General features: G+C 45.7%; 1 protein-coding gene across 4 annotated transcripts in view; it reads right to left on the minus strand.

The window, feature by feature from the left end:
• The window catches only part of actn1 (actinin, alpha 1), a 51,348-nt gene continuing 36,046 nt past the window's right edge, over window positions 1-15,302 (minus strand). The window contains exons 8-22 of one of the 4 annotated variants that reach the window (XM_053434160.1): window positions 14,636-14,721; window positions 10,163-10,255; window positions 8,680-8,910; window positions 7,849-7,996; window positions 7,563-7,713; window positions 7,045-7,153; window positions 6,724-6,864; window positions 5,798-5,980; window positions 5,509-5,643; window positions 5,173-5,352; window positions 4,663-4,809; window positions 2,588-2,668; window positions 2,220-2,285; window positions 1,737-1,895; window positions 1-621 (exon numbers count right to left, since the gene is read on the minus strand). In XM_053434160.1, the coding sequence (XP_053290135.1) occupies window positions 463-621; window positions 1,737-1,895; window positions 2,220-2,285; window positions 2,588-2,668; window positions 4,663-4,809; window positions 5,173-5,352; window positions 5,509-5,643; window positions 5,798-5,980; window positions 6,724-6,864; window positions 7,045-7,153; window positions 7,563-7,713; window positions 7,849-7,996; window positions 8,680-8,910; window positions 10,163-10,255; window positions 14,636-14,721 (2,069 nt within the window). In that variant the 3' untranslated portion in view covers window positions 1-462. Of the gene's footprint in view, window positions 622-1,736; window positions 1,896-2,219; window positions 2,286-2,587; window positions 2,669-4,662; window positions 4,810-5,172; window positions 5,353-5,508; window positions 5,644-5,797; window positions 5,981-6,723; window positions 6,865-7,044; window positions 7,154-7,562; window positions 7,714-7,848; window positions 7,997-8,679; window positions 8,911-10,162; window positions 10,256-13,274; window positions 13,361-14,635; window positions 14,722-15,302 lie in introns of all 4 variants that reach the window. The other 3 variants (XM_053434161.1, XM_053434159.1, XM_053434158.1) reach the window with 3 other exon arrangements.

Below are 15,302 nucleotides of genomic sequence, written 5' to 3' on the forward strand. Positions count from 1 at the left end.
TATAGCAATTTTTCTTTATTACAATTCTTGTCTCTTATTTTCAATCAGGTGAAGAAAAATACCTTTTTTGTTCAGTATAATAAAATATGTTAACTTTATTCATTTTATGAAGAAAAACAATGACAACAAGAAAAATAAAAACAGAAACAAACATTTTTTTCTCTCTCCCTCTTTGTAAACCTGGAGAGCTGCTGCATCGCGTGGGAAACAAAAAACAACGGAGACAGAGCGGGAGGGAGCGGTGACAAGGCCGGACAGGTGGGGGGAGGAGGAGGAGGAGGAGGAGGAGGAGGAGGAGAAGGAGGAGGAGGAAACAGAGGATAGTGACGAGGAGATAAGGCCAGAGACGTACAAAAAATGAGCGTAGTAGGACAGGAGTGTGGTGACGGGGCGGTCGGAGGACGTGGCGGTGATCGGAGCAGGTAGGCTGGTGGTCCCGAGTCAGGACGACTGACAGAGTGTTCAGAGGTCACTCTCTCCGTACAGAGCGGTAGAGAAGGACATGTAGTCCAGGGCTCCTGGCACGCCGTCGGGCCCGGTGTAGGGGGCCATGCGGGCCATGCAGTACTCGGCCTGGTCCGGAGGCAGCTCCCGGCGCAGCTCATCGGCTAAAATGTAGTTCTGCCGGTGGAGGAGAAATCAAAATGAAAATGTTTTTTATGTTAGAACAGAAGCTGAGAGTGAGATTATAAATACTTTACAAACAGTACAATACAAACAGTCTGGATATAATTCAAATTCTCTCTCTAACGTGAAAGAGTTGTAACTATTTTCCTGTCACACTCAGAATCAACAATCGCAGCCACGTTCACCTCTTTGTTTATTTGAAACCTTTTGTAGAGATGCTGTGAGCTGGAAGAAATGAGTCAGTGCTAAACAAAGTGAAACAGACCAGAGATCAGCAGCTACTTGGCAGATCTGCCCAGTGGAAAAACCGGCTGGACCTAAACTGAACAGGTGATAAACAGGATTCCCACTCCGCTCCTTTTCTGCTCGATGAGGACGTAACTCACACTCGAACCTTCAGGGACCAGAAATCACTTTTTAATGTCCTTAGCTCCTGGTGAGATTTCTGGCTTCACTATTTCTCTGGCTGGGAGTTTCTGAACTTCCTCTTGCCGGAGAAACATAAACAAATATAAAAACGTTTAGCATATAGGCTCATGGTTTAAGAGGAATTCAAATGTAAACTGTTCTATAAGAAAAGTTCCAAAACAATCTTTCTCTGGTTGTTTTTTTGTGCGATATCATTTTACTTTATGTTATGAATGTTTGCTACTTCGTGGAATGTAAACACAACCTTGACATGTACTTTTAAGGTGATGCAGTGAACTTGTTCAATTTCCTAATCTTTCTTTTAGTTCTGTTTTCGGTCTCGTTCGACTCCTGAGAAAAATGTCGGGTTCTTTAGCTTTTAACTTAGCACAGCAGGTAGCATGACCTGAACATTTCTCTGAACACAGATTCTGTCAACAGCCAAAACCAACACAGATAAAAGCGCCAAAAATTAGCAAAAACAATAAAGTTGTTGTCTGTTAAAACCCAGACAAGCTGCAGATTTACTTCTTATTACAAATCCACATATTATCCAGGTCATTCTCTATTTTTCCTCCTCAGATCGTACTTTTTCCCCAGTTTTCTTAAAATACTTTTAGATACTCCTCTTTTTACCAGACTTTCTGTAGTTTTTACCCTTCTTGTGTCAATCTACTTCAGATACTGTGGTTTAACCGTACCTTATCCCCGGCCAGGACCTTGAAGGAGGCCATCACTTGGTCGGCAGTGTCCGTGTCCGCCGTCTCGCGGGACATGAAGTCGATGAAGGCCTGGAAGGTGACGATGCCCATCCTGTTGGGGTCCACTATGCTCATGATGCGGGAGAACTCGTTTTCACCCTGGAGGCCAGAGAGAGGAAGCTCAGGTGCCATGTTGATGGGTTCCGTGGCAGTACAGCAAATCATTGACATCCTACATAAGGTGGATTAACTTATTTTGATCCTTTACATGGTACACAGGTGATAACTAGATTATTCTGAGGTTCTGTTGAGTGAAAATCTCTAATTTCTATGAACAAAACAGAGTTATTCAGCACAAAAATAGTTTTTTTCCAATTAAAATACAGTTAAAGTTACATCTACAGTATTTATTACCACCTCCAGCTGGTTTCAATAATCACACACAGTCACATGTTCATGCTTGAAGGGTGCTCATGGCTTTACCAGGTTGTAACCCATGGAGATAAGGCAGGTTTTGAAGTCTTCAGCCTCCATGTTTCCTGTTCTCTTCTACAAGTTCAGCGATGGACAAAGGAGACCAGGAGGAGGAGAGAGAGGCAGAAACAGGGAGAAGCAGGGGTAGGAGAGGAAGTCATTGGAAGAATAAAGGAGGAACAAGGAGTCGAGGGAGGAAACGCCGCAGCAATCCGCCAAGAGGGGGCGTTACAAGATGAAGGTAGGAAGTAAAGGTGAGAGGAGAGAGAGAGAGAGGGAGGAGTGGGGGAGGAAAAGAATACGAAGGGGGGAAAAGGTGCAAAAGAAAAAACAACAGTTAAACCTCTCACCGCGGGGGTGTGGCTACGTTTCAGTACCTGTGCATCGTTGGCGATATCGAAGCCCAGGCTGATCAGGCAGGCCTTGAACTCCTCCGCGCCCAGAGTGCCCGAGCGGTCCTGGGGGGTGTGGGGCCAGTGCCAGGCGAGGCGTCGGGGGGGCCACAGGCCATGCAGCAACACATACAGCGGTGTCAGTGATGGTGAAGGGGGTGGTGGGGGGGGGGGTGGTAAGATGGGGAGGCAGGTGAGGTGGTGGTGGTGGGGGAGGGTGGAGGGAGTGCACCATGCACGGGACAGAGGTGAGGGGTGGGGGTTGGTGGGGGGAGGTGGGGGGGGGGGGGGGGGTGAAGGGAGAGGATCATGCACCAGAGATAGAGGACAGAGAACACAGTGCATATTCATTAGGATCTGGCAGGTGACCACACGGGGGCAGCAGTGCTGCCGTGCTGGGCGAGAGCATTCAGAGGCGTTAAGGTGCAGTGTGGCAGGCAGACTACTGGGCCCTGGGGTGAGGTTATTCATCCATGACACAGAGTACTTCACAACACAGAGTACAAATACCTTCTCTGTGCAGGCAGAGCTTCATTAAACACTTTTATATACACATTCACATCTTAATACTCAGATTCTGTGGATCACTGTGTTTCCCCTGATAAAGGCCTTGATGGCTGAAACACGCTTTTGAACTTACCGCCTCCTTCAGTGCCTCACATTGCTCACCGCAGATGAGAAGCACTCCTAGCTTATTGTTTCATACATTAATATAACGTACATGTGTAAACACTGGCCTGGGAAGCAGCTAATGATTATAATGTGAGGAGATTTCAGTTTTCACCCCTTTGATCAGTAAGATTACGCAAAAACTACTCGATGGATTTGCATGAAACTTTGAGGAGGATGTGAAATGGACGAGGGAAAAACGCCTTGCATTTTGCTGCAGATCCAGGAAGATATTTTTTTATATATTGCAAGATAAGGCTCAGATTAGATTGTTTTAAGATCTCTGGTGTTATGTGATTTAATGTCTGGTTTAGCATTTTAATTTCGTAGAAAACTAAGAAACGACAGAAATCCAGTTTGAGAAGCTAGAATCAGTTTAGCTTAAAATAGTTTAAAATTCTCTACCTGTCACTTTTGATCCTTTTCCACATGATTATCAACAGTTGTTTGTGTTTCTGTCACTGGATCAATCGATTAATCACTGAACTGCGTCAGGAAGCTTTGACGTGTGGAGGCTTGATCCTAATGAAATATAAGAATAGAGGCCAGACCGTCCCTCTGAGGTATTTAATAACAATAGGGCAGCTCTGGAAGAATGTATGAGGTAATGGTGGCTTCCAGGGGAGAGCTAGGGTGAGGGGGAGGAGGAGGAGGAGGAGGAGGAGGGTGAGCTAAATGAAAACTCATCCATAATTGGTGCTGCTCCTGTCACGGTGAGCCCCAGTGTGCACACAGAGCTCTGGGGTCGGAGCAGAGCGAAGACGGTGGGAAGAGGTTGTGTTTAAACCAGATTCTCTGTTTTGCAGATTTAACTTTCATTTAGACGCTGATTCTTTCTTCCTTTCTTATTCTTCTTGCTCGTGTCACTGTACTTTAATTCCCTTTTCAACCAAGCATTAAGGTCACCCCACAGCCGGATGCCTTTCACACACAAACTGTTCAGTCTGCACACTCGGGGTCGTCTGGTTAAAGGATCGATAAAAACCGGCAACACCTCGGGAAGAGAAGTCCTCACCTCAACGGCTTCGTGTAGCGGATGAAGTCTAAATGTATAAAGGACAAACTCGTGACTCCACATGCCAGAAACAAATATTTAGAATTATTGTTCGACATTTTGGGAAATAAGCTGATTTCTTGCTGAAAATGAAATAAGGAGACTGACACCAATTTCACGTCTGTATGAAAAAGTTTGTGATGTAACTCAGCCAGAGAGTGAATTCACTTATTCCCCACGTGCCAAGCCCTGGATTTAACAACGTGAAACCTTTCTGCTCCTGCTTCAGTTTCATTAAACGTCTGTTTGCCAAAAAGCAAACTGCAAATGAGAAGCACCCGACCCCCGACCCGTCTCCTCGCCTCTGTCTGCATGGGGACTCAGCTCGACTACTGACCCTGTCGAAGTGGTTGAAGGACGCCCGGAACTCGTTCAGCTGCTCCTGGCTGATGCCCTTGGCGTCTCGCGTCAAGACCTGGTTCTCGATCTCGTTGATGGTGCGGGCGATGGTGGTGAGAAGCTGCTCCCAGCCCACTCGGATGTGCTGCAGAGGAGAGAGACGGAGAGACACGGAGGCAGAGGAAGTTTAATCAGGGTCAGGGAAGAGGTGGGAAGTAAAAGAGTCTCAGGTCAATTACTCTAACCGGGATTAAGCCGTGAGTCAAACACTGGCTGTCGATGATTGGTTGTGTGTTTTATCCCGTGCGGAGGAAAAAGGCTGATGGAGTTTACAGCCGAGAAAAGAACCGAGGCGTCTGACGGGAGCTGGAAAACGTGGCTCAAAACTCATACACACAAATAACAGGCGGTTTATAGTGTTTCTGTGTCCTGGAGCGTCTGGCACCAGTGTGGCTCTACACCGCATTGAGCTGGAAGAGACCGGATGCTCCTCGGCTGCCGCGCTCACCTCCATGGTGTAGTTGGTGTGCTTGTTGTCGAAGATGAGCGCCTCCTGGATGAGCTGGTGGTCTCCCTCCAGCTGGTCGATCTTTGGCTTGTAGTTGACGATGCTCTTCTCGTACTGGCGGAGGTTTGTCAGCTGGTCCTCCAGGGTGCCGTGCATCTCGATGGAGATGCGGCCGATTTCCTGCAGTGGGGCGCACACGCACACGCACACAAAAGAATAAATGTTATAATAAAATGAAATTATTATGTTTTATCATAAACTATTTAGCCGACCAAACTCATCAGGCCTCATTCTGAACGAGGTCATTTGACTTGTTGGCTCCGGTCACACTCTGACCTCCATCTTGGTCTGGATCCAGGGCCCGATGACATTGGCCTGGTTTGCAAACTGTCTGCGCAGACGCTCGTTGTTCTGCTGTCGGGCGTGTTCCTCGATCAGGGCCTGGTCGCGCTGCGGCACCAGCTGCCTGACCTACAGGGGGCAGCAGAGAGACGGAGAGAATGAAACTTGTGATGAACATCTAGAATAAAGCCAACAGAAATCCTCCACTCCATCAAAATCTCCCACGAAAGGACTGTGCAGACACAGACGACCAGATTAGAGCTCCCTTCAGTGATCTCATTACCTTGTCCCATTTGGCGTTAACCTCCAGTGGGTTGATGGTGGTGTAGGGGTTGGTCCCGGCCATGTTCACATGATAGGTCTGCACGATCTTGGCGATCTCGTTGTGGATGCCCAGGATGGCCTGGCGCTCCTTGTCCGCCTCCGGCAGCGTGGCCTTGAACTGCTCGTGGGCTGAGCTCAATCCCTGAGACACGGAATAAAAAAATATAATATATAATAATATATATAATATATAATATATAACACACAAACGAGCGATCACTTTCATTCATGCAACCCTGTCAGGAAAATACTGAAATCTAGAATCGAGAAGTTGCAGGGTTACACGGGGTTGCACCATGTTTATTTCTGGGCTCGGTGTATTATTATGCTTATCTTCCTTCCTACAGTAAAACCACAAACATGTCGTTTTTACAGTTGTACACAAACCTAACCCTAACCCTAACCCAACACAATGTGGCAGAGCAGTCAGAGCCAGGCTAGCTGTTTATTCCCGTTTCCCGTGTTTGTGCTAAGCTAAGCTAAGCTAACCTGCATTTTTACTCCGTCATATTTATTATTCATCCATTTTTTCAGATGTTTGTTCAAGTGTTAAGTGATAAGTTTGGTTTTATGTCATTTTTTTTGGCGCTGAAACCGACACGTGATTGGTTGAGAGCGTGTATCCACAGGGAGTCGATATTGTGGCTCCACACATAATCTCTCTGGTGCCGGATGGCAGCGTTCATATCCGGGATATTTGAGCTATTTTCTTGGTAATTAAGAGACACGCAGACGTGTTAGCCATCTTTATCAAGAGTCTATTATCGAACCCCTCAGTGAGCGTTTCTCCCAAAATGTCAAACTGTTGCTTTCAATTCTCCTGCGACATATTTATTCTGGGGTGAATAAAAAGTCTCTGCAGTGAGTTCTTCTCTCGGCGCTCACCTGAATTTCTTCGATGGTGTGGACGATAAAGGTGTCCTGCAGGTCCTCCATGGCGCCCTCCATCCAGTTGTTGAATGGAGCCGCTCTTTTGGCAAACTCAAGGTACAGTTGGTCGATGGTTTCAAGCAGCTTCTCAGTTCTCTGTTAAAATGGCAAAAATTCAAAGGTTTTTATTGATCTTCAGGGTGCAGAGGAGGGAAAGTCAAAGATACAGGAGCCGGGGAGGAGAAGCCTGAAGATCACAAAGTCTCTTCAGAGGAGAAAACTGATACTCAGAGGGATGTGAAGTTAGAAATGTAACTCTCCAGTAACTCGTCTCACCTGCAAAGCCTCGTTGCGTGTCTGGGTCATATTTCCCAGTGCGTCCCACTGGTCGCAGATCCGCTGGCAGCGAGCGTTTACACTGGGGGAGTCGTAGTAGTCCAGCTCACTGGAGCACAAACAGACGAGACCACAGGAGATGTATCATCATCATCATCATCATCATCATGTGGGAAATAACCACAGTTCTGACTTGGACTAAATCTGGTGAATGAATTTGGTTTATTTTTAAACCATCATCTTCCTCTGATGCACTTTAATGAGTCTGTGATCCTACTGCGACTTTCTTTGAGGGTTATATTTCTTTTCTTCTTTATTTTTGGTTACTTACACCATTTATTTTGTATTTGATATGAAAATATGTATAATCATAAAGTTTGAGATCATTATAGAGAGACACCAGATGATTACTACAACCATAGAAGATAGAGTTACAGAATGAACTAAACAATCCTCCCTCATTCCGTCTTATTCTATTCTTTCCTTCCATGGATTCTCCCATTGACTGAGCCTCTCACTTTAACTCCTGTGCGATGGCTGCGATCTGCTCCACGCGGTCCTGATGAGCAGCCAGGTCGCTCTCGAAGGCCTCGTGTTTCTTCAGCAGGGCCTTGATCTCCGACAGAGAGGCCGTCTCGTAGTCACTCTTCTGCAGCATCTCCTCCTTACCTGCAGGGGGAGACAGAAAAATATAACAGGGAAGTTACAGTAAGTATTTTGATTTATTCCAAACGAAATTCGGTCAACATTGACAGTTGGTTCGGTCTGGATATTGAATTTCTTTACATCAGAGGCACTCCATACCTTCAGTCCAAGCCTCGTGGATCGCTGCTTTCTGGCGGAACTTCTCTGCCAGGTGGTCGAGTCTCTCCAGCCGGCGAATCTCGTTGAGGAGCCACTCCTCATATCCCTTCTCCGCTCCCTCCAGACCCCCCCACGCATTGTTAATGTCCTGTATGAGGCAGAGGAGAATACTCGAGGATTCACAGAAAACAATCATACAGGTGGAATCAGGTGGAAATTAGGTGATGTCTACATATAGAGGGCATTTATTTGGTTTGCACAAGTTTTACTGAAGTCAAACTAAAGCTTAACTTGCTTTGACAGATATGTTTGGTCACTTGTGGACATCGGAAACACGAAGGAAACACAAAACACTTCTTATCGCCCCAATTTCTGACTGCTTCTGACCTTAAAACTGTAAAAACAAAACCATTTGCTGAGATATGAAACCTTGTTCACATTATACTGAGTGATTTGATCCATTGTAAATACAGGAATTTGAGTTGTGTTGTAAAAACTCCAACAACAAAATAATACACTGTTGATATTTTAGGAAGAAACAGAAATATGAACATGCAATTTCAATCCTTGGTTTACAGGGTTAAAAGTATTTTGGATGCATCCTATGTACTTATACTGAAGGTCATGATGATATGTGGTATATTCAGGCTGTTATAGTAACCAAGTGAGACTCAGGTTTAAAACGTCCCCTGACATCATGTAATTCAAGTCAGTTGAAGTTACTCACAAAAACTCACTTTGGCCCGAGGGGAGTTTGAATTACAAAAGTTTCCTGAACTTCTCTTGGAGAACTCTGAATGTTAGTGTGCGGGTTGGAACCCGGTGACCTACCGAGACCATCTTTCCCTCCGAGGGCATGAAGGCGGGCCGGTTGCTGAGCCTCAGCTTGGTCTGCAGGGTGTTGAAGTTGATCTCCAGCTGGCACTTCTCCTGCACTTTGGGCGGCTTGTGGAGGCGGCGGTAATCTCTGAAGTCCTCCAGCTTCTGCTGCATGGCCTGCATGGTGTTCTCCGGCAAGCGGTTCTCCAGCCAGGGAATAGTACGACGGATCCACTCCAGCAGCTGGCGTGTGTGAGAGCGTGTGTGTGTGTGAGAGAGCGTGTGTGTGTGTGAGAGAGCGTGTGTGTGTGTGTGTGAGAGTGTGTTCAAGGTGGAGAATAAGAGGAAGAAAATGGAGGAAAAACAAGTTCAAGGACAAGAAGCCGGTCAGAGGGGCAAAGGAGAATCGTGCAAATAGAAGAGAAATGCAGATTCATGATCGATGGAGAGGAAAGAGAGGGAGTCAATGAGATGTAGTGGATGTGATTCATGTGTGGAAACAAATAACAGGGTAAGAAACTTTAGATGAGTTGTTTTTCTTATTTCTTCAAATGTAAATGAGAGAACATTTCATGTCTGAAATATCTTAAATAGTTCATAACTGTGCTGTTGGATGTTTTATCCCATCACTACAGAGTTTAAGTAAATCTGATGATAAGCGTGCAGATTTGAAACTTGCTTTTAAAAGCTAGTCCATCACATTGGAAATTAACATTTTCTGTAACCTTTGACTTTTTGTCAGCTGATTCTGCAATACGAGATTTCTGAGCTTTCCGTAGACAGTGAATGCATCACACAGAAGTCTTTTCAAAATAAAAGGCTTCCAGCGACTGTAACATCCCACCGATAATTTAACTTAGATCGACCCGGGGGAAAAAGGAGACAAATAAAATGCTCACTAAGAAAGAATAAACATTACTTCTTCACTATCAATTCATCTGCAGATCTCAATTCGTAGATTAATCGCTTGGTCTGAAAAATACTTTAAGATTAAACCCAATTTCTCAAGGTCACGACTTCCTAAAACCTGAGGTAATTTCTTCATATCCTTTCTTGGCTCAACCAACAGTTTAAAACTGAAAGTCACAATTACGTGAGACTAAGAGAAGCGGTTCTCAAACCAAATTATTTCACTTTCAAGTCTTTATGACTCAAGTTTCATAATGTAACGACATTAACTGGAACCAAAGTCTGCCTTTATCAATCTTAATATGTATTTGATAGAATTTGTTTTGAAGAAAAGCATTTAAAACAAGTTCAAACTAGTTTATAATCTTTTAAACGTGAACATCTTTAGTAAATCTTTATGCTTGAGCCTCACAGCCACAGTGTTAATCTGGTTTGTGGCCTCTAACCCTGCACCTGCACGGAGCACCCCCGGGCTGAGGGAGGTGGGGGGGGGAGAGACTCAACAAGGGGGAGACAGCGGGGTCAGTGGTGGTGCAGGACAATCACAGGAGAATAGGGGAGAGGGGAGGGGGGGGAGTGTGCTCACATCACTGGCCAGCTTCTCATAGTCCTCCATCAGCTGCTCATTCTCTTGGTTGACGGCCAGCACCTTGCAGATCCTGTTGGCCGCCGTCTCCGCCTGGAAGACGAGGACGATGGGAGAAAGAGGGTGAGATGCAGGAACGTCACGGAGCTCTGGTGCTATTCTGTGTCTGTGTCTGTACCTGGGGTGTGCTGCATGAAACTGAAGCAATGCCTCGGATTTATTTTGACTTGCATATCTGCCTACGCTACAGGACATTTCCCAAATAAGCAGTTTTTTGGGGGATGAAGGCGATAATACTGCAAGTTAAGTAAAAACAGGGCGTCCTGCTGTTTGCTGGTATCTGTGTGTTTCTGTCTGAGTGTCACCAAAAAATTTCCAAAGCTTAATATTCTCTTTCCAGCAGGACGGACTCTATAGAGAGTCGTCACAGTGAACCTGCTGTCAGGAGCAGGGGCACCTTCCTCTCTGCACCACTGTCTTTTTATAGAACAGCAGCACACAGTGTGTTATTTCAGCCTCTGAGCCGACACACAGGGACCGGAGGAGGGAAAGAAAAGAGGCTCCTGAGAGAATAGGAAAATAAAACCAGCCCAGAGGGAGGGGGGGATGGGGGGAGAAAAGAGAGAGGCTCATCCATGACACAACACTTCCTCAACACAGCCTGTCATTCCTCATCGGCTGGGTTCAGGACTGAGGAGAGACTGTGGTCAGGGAACTCACTGAAAACACCAGCAGAGGTTTTCATAGTGGAAACAGAGGCAGAGATTCAAGCAACATGCAGAAAGTCTGGATCATTCTGGAGGAATGTGACTATTCAGGTCAAAGAGCCTCAGATAATATCAATTTCATAACTCAAAAAGAAAAGTATAAAAACAAAACCTTCACTCAGAAGCAAAAGTCTGTCATTAAATTCCAAAATAAATAATAATTTATCTTTTATGCTGATAGTTATTGATATCAGCTGTTCCTTATGTATAATTTAGGCTTCAATACTTTGAAAAATCAATTGTCATATTATTCTTGGTTGTTTTGGTCTGGTGTGGTTGTTTTTTTATATAATTCATCATTAACTTCACAGTGATTGGTAACGTTGGGTCATGTATATGGATGGTGATTTCTCAGGTTTGTGGACCTCACTTTGTTGAACGCTGAGATTATTTTTGCTTATAATTGCATCCTGTAATAAATAAGTTTATTTTTCTCATTAATAAATCATCTTAGTGATGTATTCTGGATCTCAGTGAATCTCTGTTGAGCCTTTCAGCAACTTTTTTAGTTTATTCACTGAAGTCACCATAACATTTATCCACTTTTTCTTCTGTGAGTTGTTACACTACAGGAGTGGAGCTGCTGGAGCCAGGAGTCAATTAATTAAAATGACTTCACATGTGGTCTTTAAACTTAGAATAAATAACAATATGGATTTTAAAGTGATATTTATTGATATGGAGGGATTTGGCCTCATCACCCAGCTCTACACTGAATCAGCCCAAACTGCACCACGATCATTTCCCTTATTAAAAAAAGCTGGACGGGGAAACACGTGGACTCCAAACAGAGCGTAACCCTGCAGCCGTGTCCTTTTAGAGAGAACAGAGCCACACTGAGGTCGACTGGAATCTTCCCTCCCACAGCTCAGAGCCTGGAGTCCCACACAGACGACAGCTTCCAGCCTCCTTTGTGAAAAGATCACGGGGGGAAACTTGGCTCGGTCGGAGACGAGCTGCGGGGGGGCTCCACCGGGAGCAGCAGCAGGCCGGCTGCCTTAAAAGGAGAGCCAGGATGTGCAGGTCGTGCTTCTGTGAGCAAATGTTTGCACACTCGGCTGTTTACCGAAAAGCCCCGAGAGCCAGGAGCTCCCCGATGGACGACTCTGTCCTGACAGCAGAGGCAAACCACACAGGGAGTGATTATCTGATTATCAGAAACTATCTTTAGAGTTTCTCTGTGAGGAAAGTTTGGACATCATTTTATAGATATGTTTAAATCAGGGATCAGCATGTTGACTTCTCTAGAAGTTTTCCATTACACAATTTAAAAAAGTTTATCGCCTTTTCCAAGTTCCTATATTTCGTCTATTTTAGTTAAAATATTAATAATAATACAGAAGTTGCACTTAATTGGTTACTCAACAGGAAAACGTGGAAACTTACATTACCAGATATATATCACGGTGATGTTTCAGTTATCAGTCCAGTGATTGATTAGATTGATTGATTAGATTTTCCTTGTTCATGTTGTGTTGAAGCTCTTCTATTAAAATGTTTTGCTTCTATAACGCAGCAGAAAAAAACTGTAAACTCAAAACTGATATTTGTATGATATAACTGATATAAACTTGACTGGTGAGACAATAAAAGCTGCATTAAACTGAATGACTGTTAATTCTCACCGTGAACTTGTGACCTATTTGACGTCACATGATGAAGTCCAACAGAAAACTACTGGTCAACTCCACTTTAACTTCTCCTTATGTTCTCTTGACCTCCCTGCGTAGCTGTAAGCTTTATCCAAGTATAATGGCAGAAAACACTAAACAACTTTCATTATATTTCCATTAGTTTAATTAGTTTTCCCTCTATTAAGTCAAATGTGAAGAGATTTGCTATTAAAGACCATGATTAGCTTCAGAGCTCCCTATGTGTGGAATGTGTTTGTGTTTGCAGTTTGTAAAACTGTCCACTGCTCATTAAACCAACACGCAATCTCAGAAATATCACAATGTCAGTGAGCTCAGAGCTAAATGTTACTCTGGATTATCATCATTCAGGTTATGCTCCACTTGAAATTCATTAAATTCCTGAAATGAGTCCGATGTTCAGTTTTTGGTGATAAAAAAACACCAATTACTGTTGAATGAGAACATTTTATTCTCCCAAAAAACTTTAAACCTTTAGTAAAATTCATATTGAAGGTTTTGTGCGGCCTGAAGTTGTCATTGTTGGTGTTGCAGGGTCAGATTGTGTTATCGCACTCGAGCGGTGAAAAACAAATATTGGCAAATTCCGGCTGAAGCTGATCTGTGATTCGCTGCCAGCCGCTCACTTTGGCGAGTATCCGCTCATTGTTTGGTTCTGTTGTTGTTTGTTTGTTTGTTGTTTCCATGTCTCACCTTCTGCTTGCCTGAGAACGCGTGGTAGTAACACGACACATAAGTCATGACGGCCTTCTCATCTGGCCTCAAGGTGCTAATGATATCTGCCCAGGGAACAGAGGAAGGGGGGGGGGAGAGGACAGAGGAGAGAAAAAAAAGCATAAGAGAAAAAAAGAGTGCAGAGACACAGGGGGCCAGCGGGGGGCGTAATCACAAGAGGAGGCAGCAGTGTGTGTGTGGGGGGGGGGCACAAGTCGTCTCCGGTCCACCAAGGACTTTTAAATAATTTTAGAATAAGTGACAAGATCTAAGTTGGAGGTGGGAGGATGAAGTGGAAAGTGCTTCTGGTGGTTTGTCCCCAAAAAATCTTAAAATAAATATCAGCGACATCTTTCCTTCCTTTGAGTTCCTGAACTTTTAAACCGTTTCCTCGCCGAGTGTCCTCCTGCACTTCTCTGACCTGTGATGCAATCTGCAGTCCAGCTGGAGTTTGGCTGGAGTTTGGCTGGAGTAGACCACGCCCCTCCACACTCTGCAGCTATAAACACAGACAGTGGAGCTCCAACACAGCTGTGAGGAGACGCTCTCTGCTGCAGGGAGCCGCTCCATCGAACCTGGCTCTTATGTAACTCCTGCTTTCGAGATGCTCTGCTGTTCCCCGGCTGTCTGAGAGGAGGAGGCCAACTCCTGCCTCCTGCCTCCTGCCTCCTGCCTCCTGCCTCCTGCCTCCTGCCTCCTGCCTCTTGAGGGGCTTCAAGGTCGCTGTCAGACTGACAATCACCCGTTATCCACCCGAGAGAGTCGGAGGCAGAACCTCTCTCCTGCAGAGAAGCAGGGGAATGGCCTCCTGCTGAAGCCACACAGCACGGATCCTTTGTAAAAGAATCACGGGTTTGATTCCCGACTGTGAAGTGCCGCTTTTAATTTCATCCTCCACCCTCCATTACACCTGTCACTCTCAGGGCCGAGCAGAACAACACCTTCTGGACAGCGTGCCGCTCTTCATCAGCAACTCTGGTTTTTCATCACAGCCAATCATCATCACTTATCAGATAAACGCCACCGCACCTCCCTCTCCACTCAGGGAACAAAACCCTGATCAGAAGTGAGTCCGAGGGGGGGGTGGCTACAACCAGGTGGACCGGAGACACATTGTGCTCATCGCTTCTAAGACAGCTGTTGTCCCATCATGCAATTGGTGGCGTGAACCATGCGGAAAGTGAAGGAGAGTGACCCCTGCAGGGGGCGTGGTGCACTGCAGAGAGAAAAGGAGCCCTGTGAGGAGAAACACAAGGAGGAGGGGAGTGAGGAGGAGGAGGAAGAGGAGGAGGAGGAGGAGGAGGAGGAGGAGGAGGAAGGAGACGCTGCATCCAGGATACCTTCTGGGCGCCTGAGAAGGCGTGGTAGAAGCTAGAGACGTAGGTCATGATCGCCTTCTCGTCCGGACGGGCAGTGCCCACAATGTCTGCGGGGGAAGAGAGGAGGTCAGGGAGGGGGTGGAGGATGGAGGGGATGGGGGAGGGGGGAGGGGGGGGGGTCGTAGGTTGTTGTTAAACAGAGAACAAATACATGAAGAAACAGGAAGTGGAGCCACGGCTCGGCTCTTCACATCAACAATAAGCAGAGTGTTGTGTCGTGGTCCAGATGTGTTCAACAGGCCCTCTGCACGACCCCTGAAGGCTTCAACTTATTTTCATTAAGAGAACTGAATATGTACGAGAGGACAGAAATTGAATGTTTGTGTTCCTGTGTGTGCACAGCTGCGTGTGTGGGTCACAACATTGTCTCCCAGGTCACTGAAAAAGACAAGTTGTGTCTGTGTTTTTAAAGATGTGATTCCCACGACTGGGAGGAGACGTCGGGTCGCACGGAGCCAAAGCAAACTTCAGCCTCACGTGATCAATAAACAGGGGAGAAAGAACAACATGGTGGGAGAGAGAGAGAGAGAGAGAGTGGGTCTTTCTCTCGGCTCATGTTTGTTCTCTGCAGATTCCTCTGGAAGCAACGGCTCCGTCGCCACCGACGTGTGATTCAGCAGTAAAACGT

This window comes from Pleuronectes platessa, chromosome 11 (genome assembly GCF_947347685.1).
Source record: "Pleuronectes platessa chromosome 11, fPlePla1.1, whole genome shotgun sequence".
In the NCBI taxonomy this organism is placed as follows: Eukaryota; Metazoa; Chordata; class Actinopteri; order Pleuronectiformes; family Pleuronectidae; genus Pleuronectes; species Pleuronectes platessa.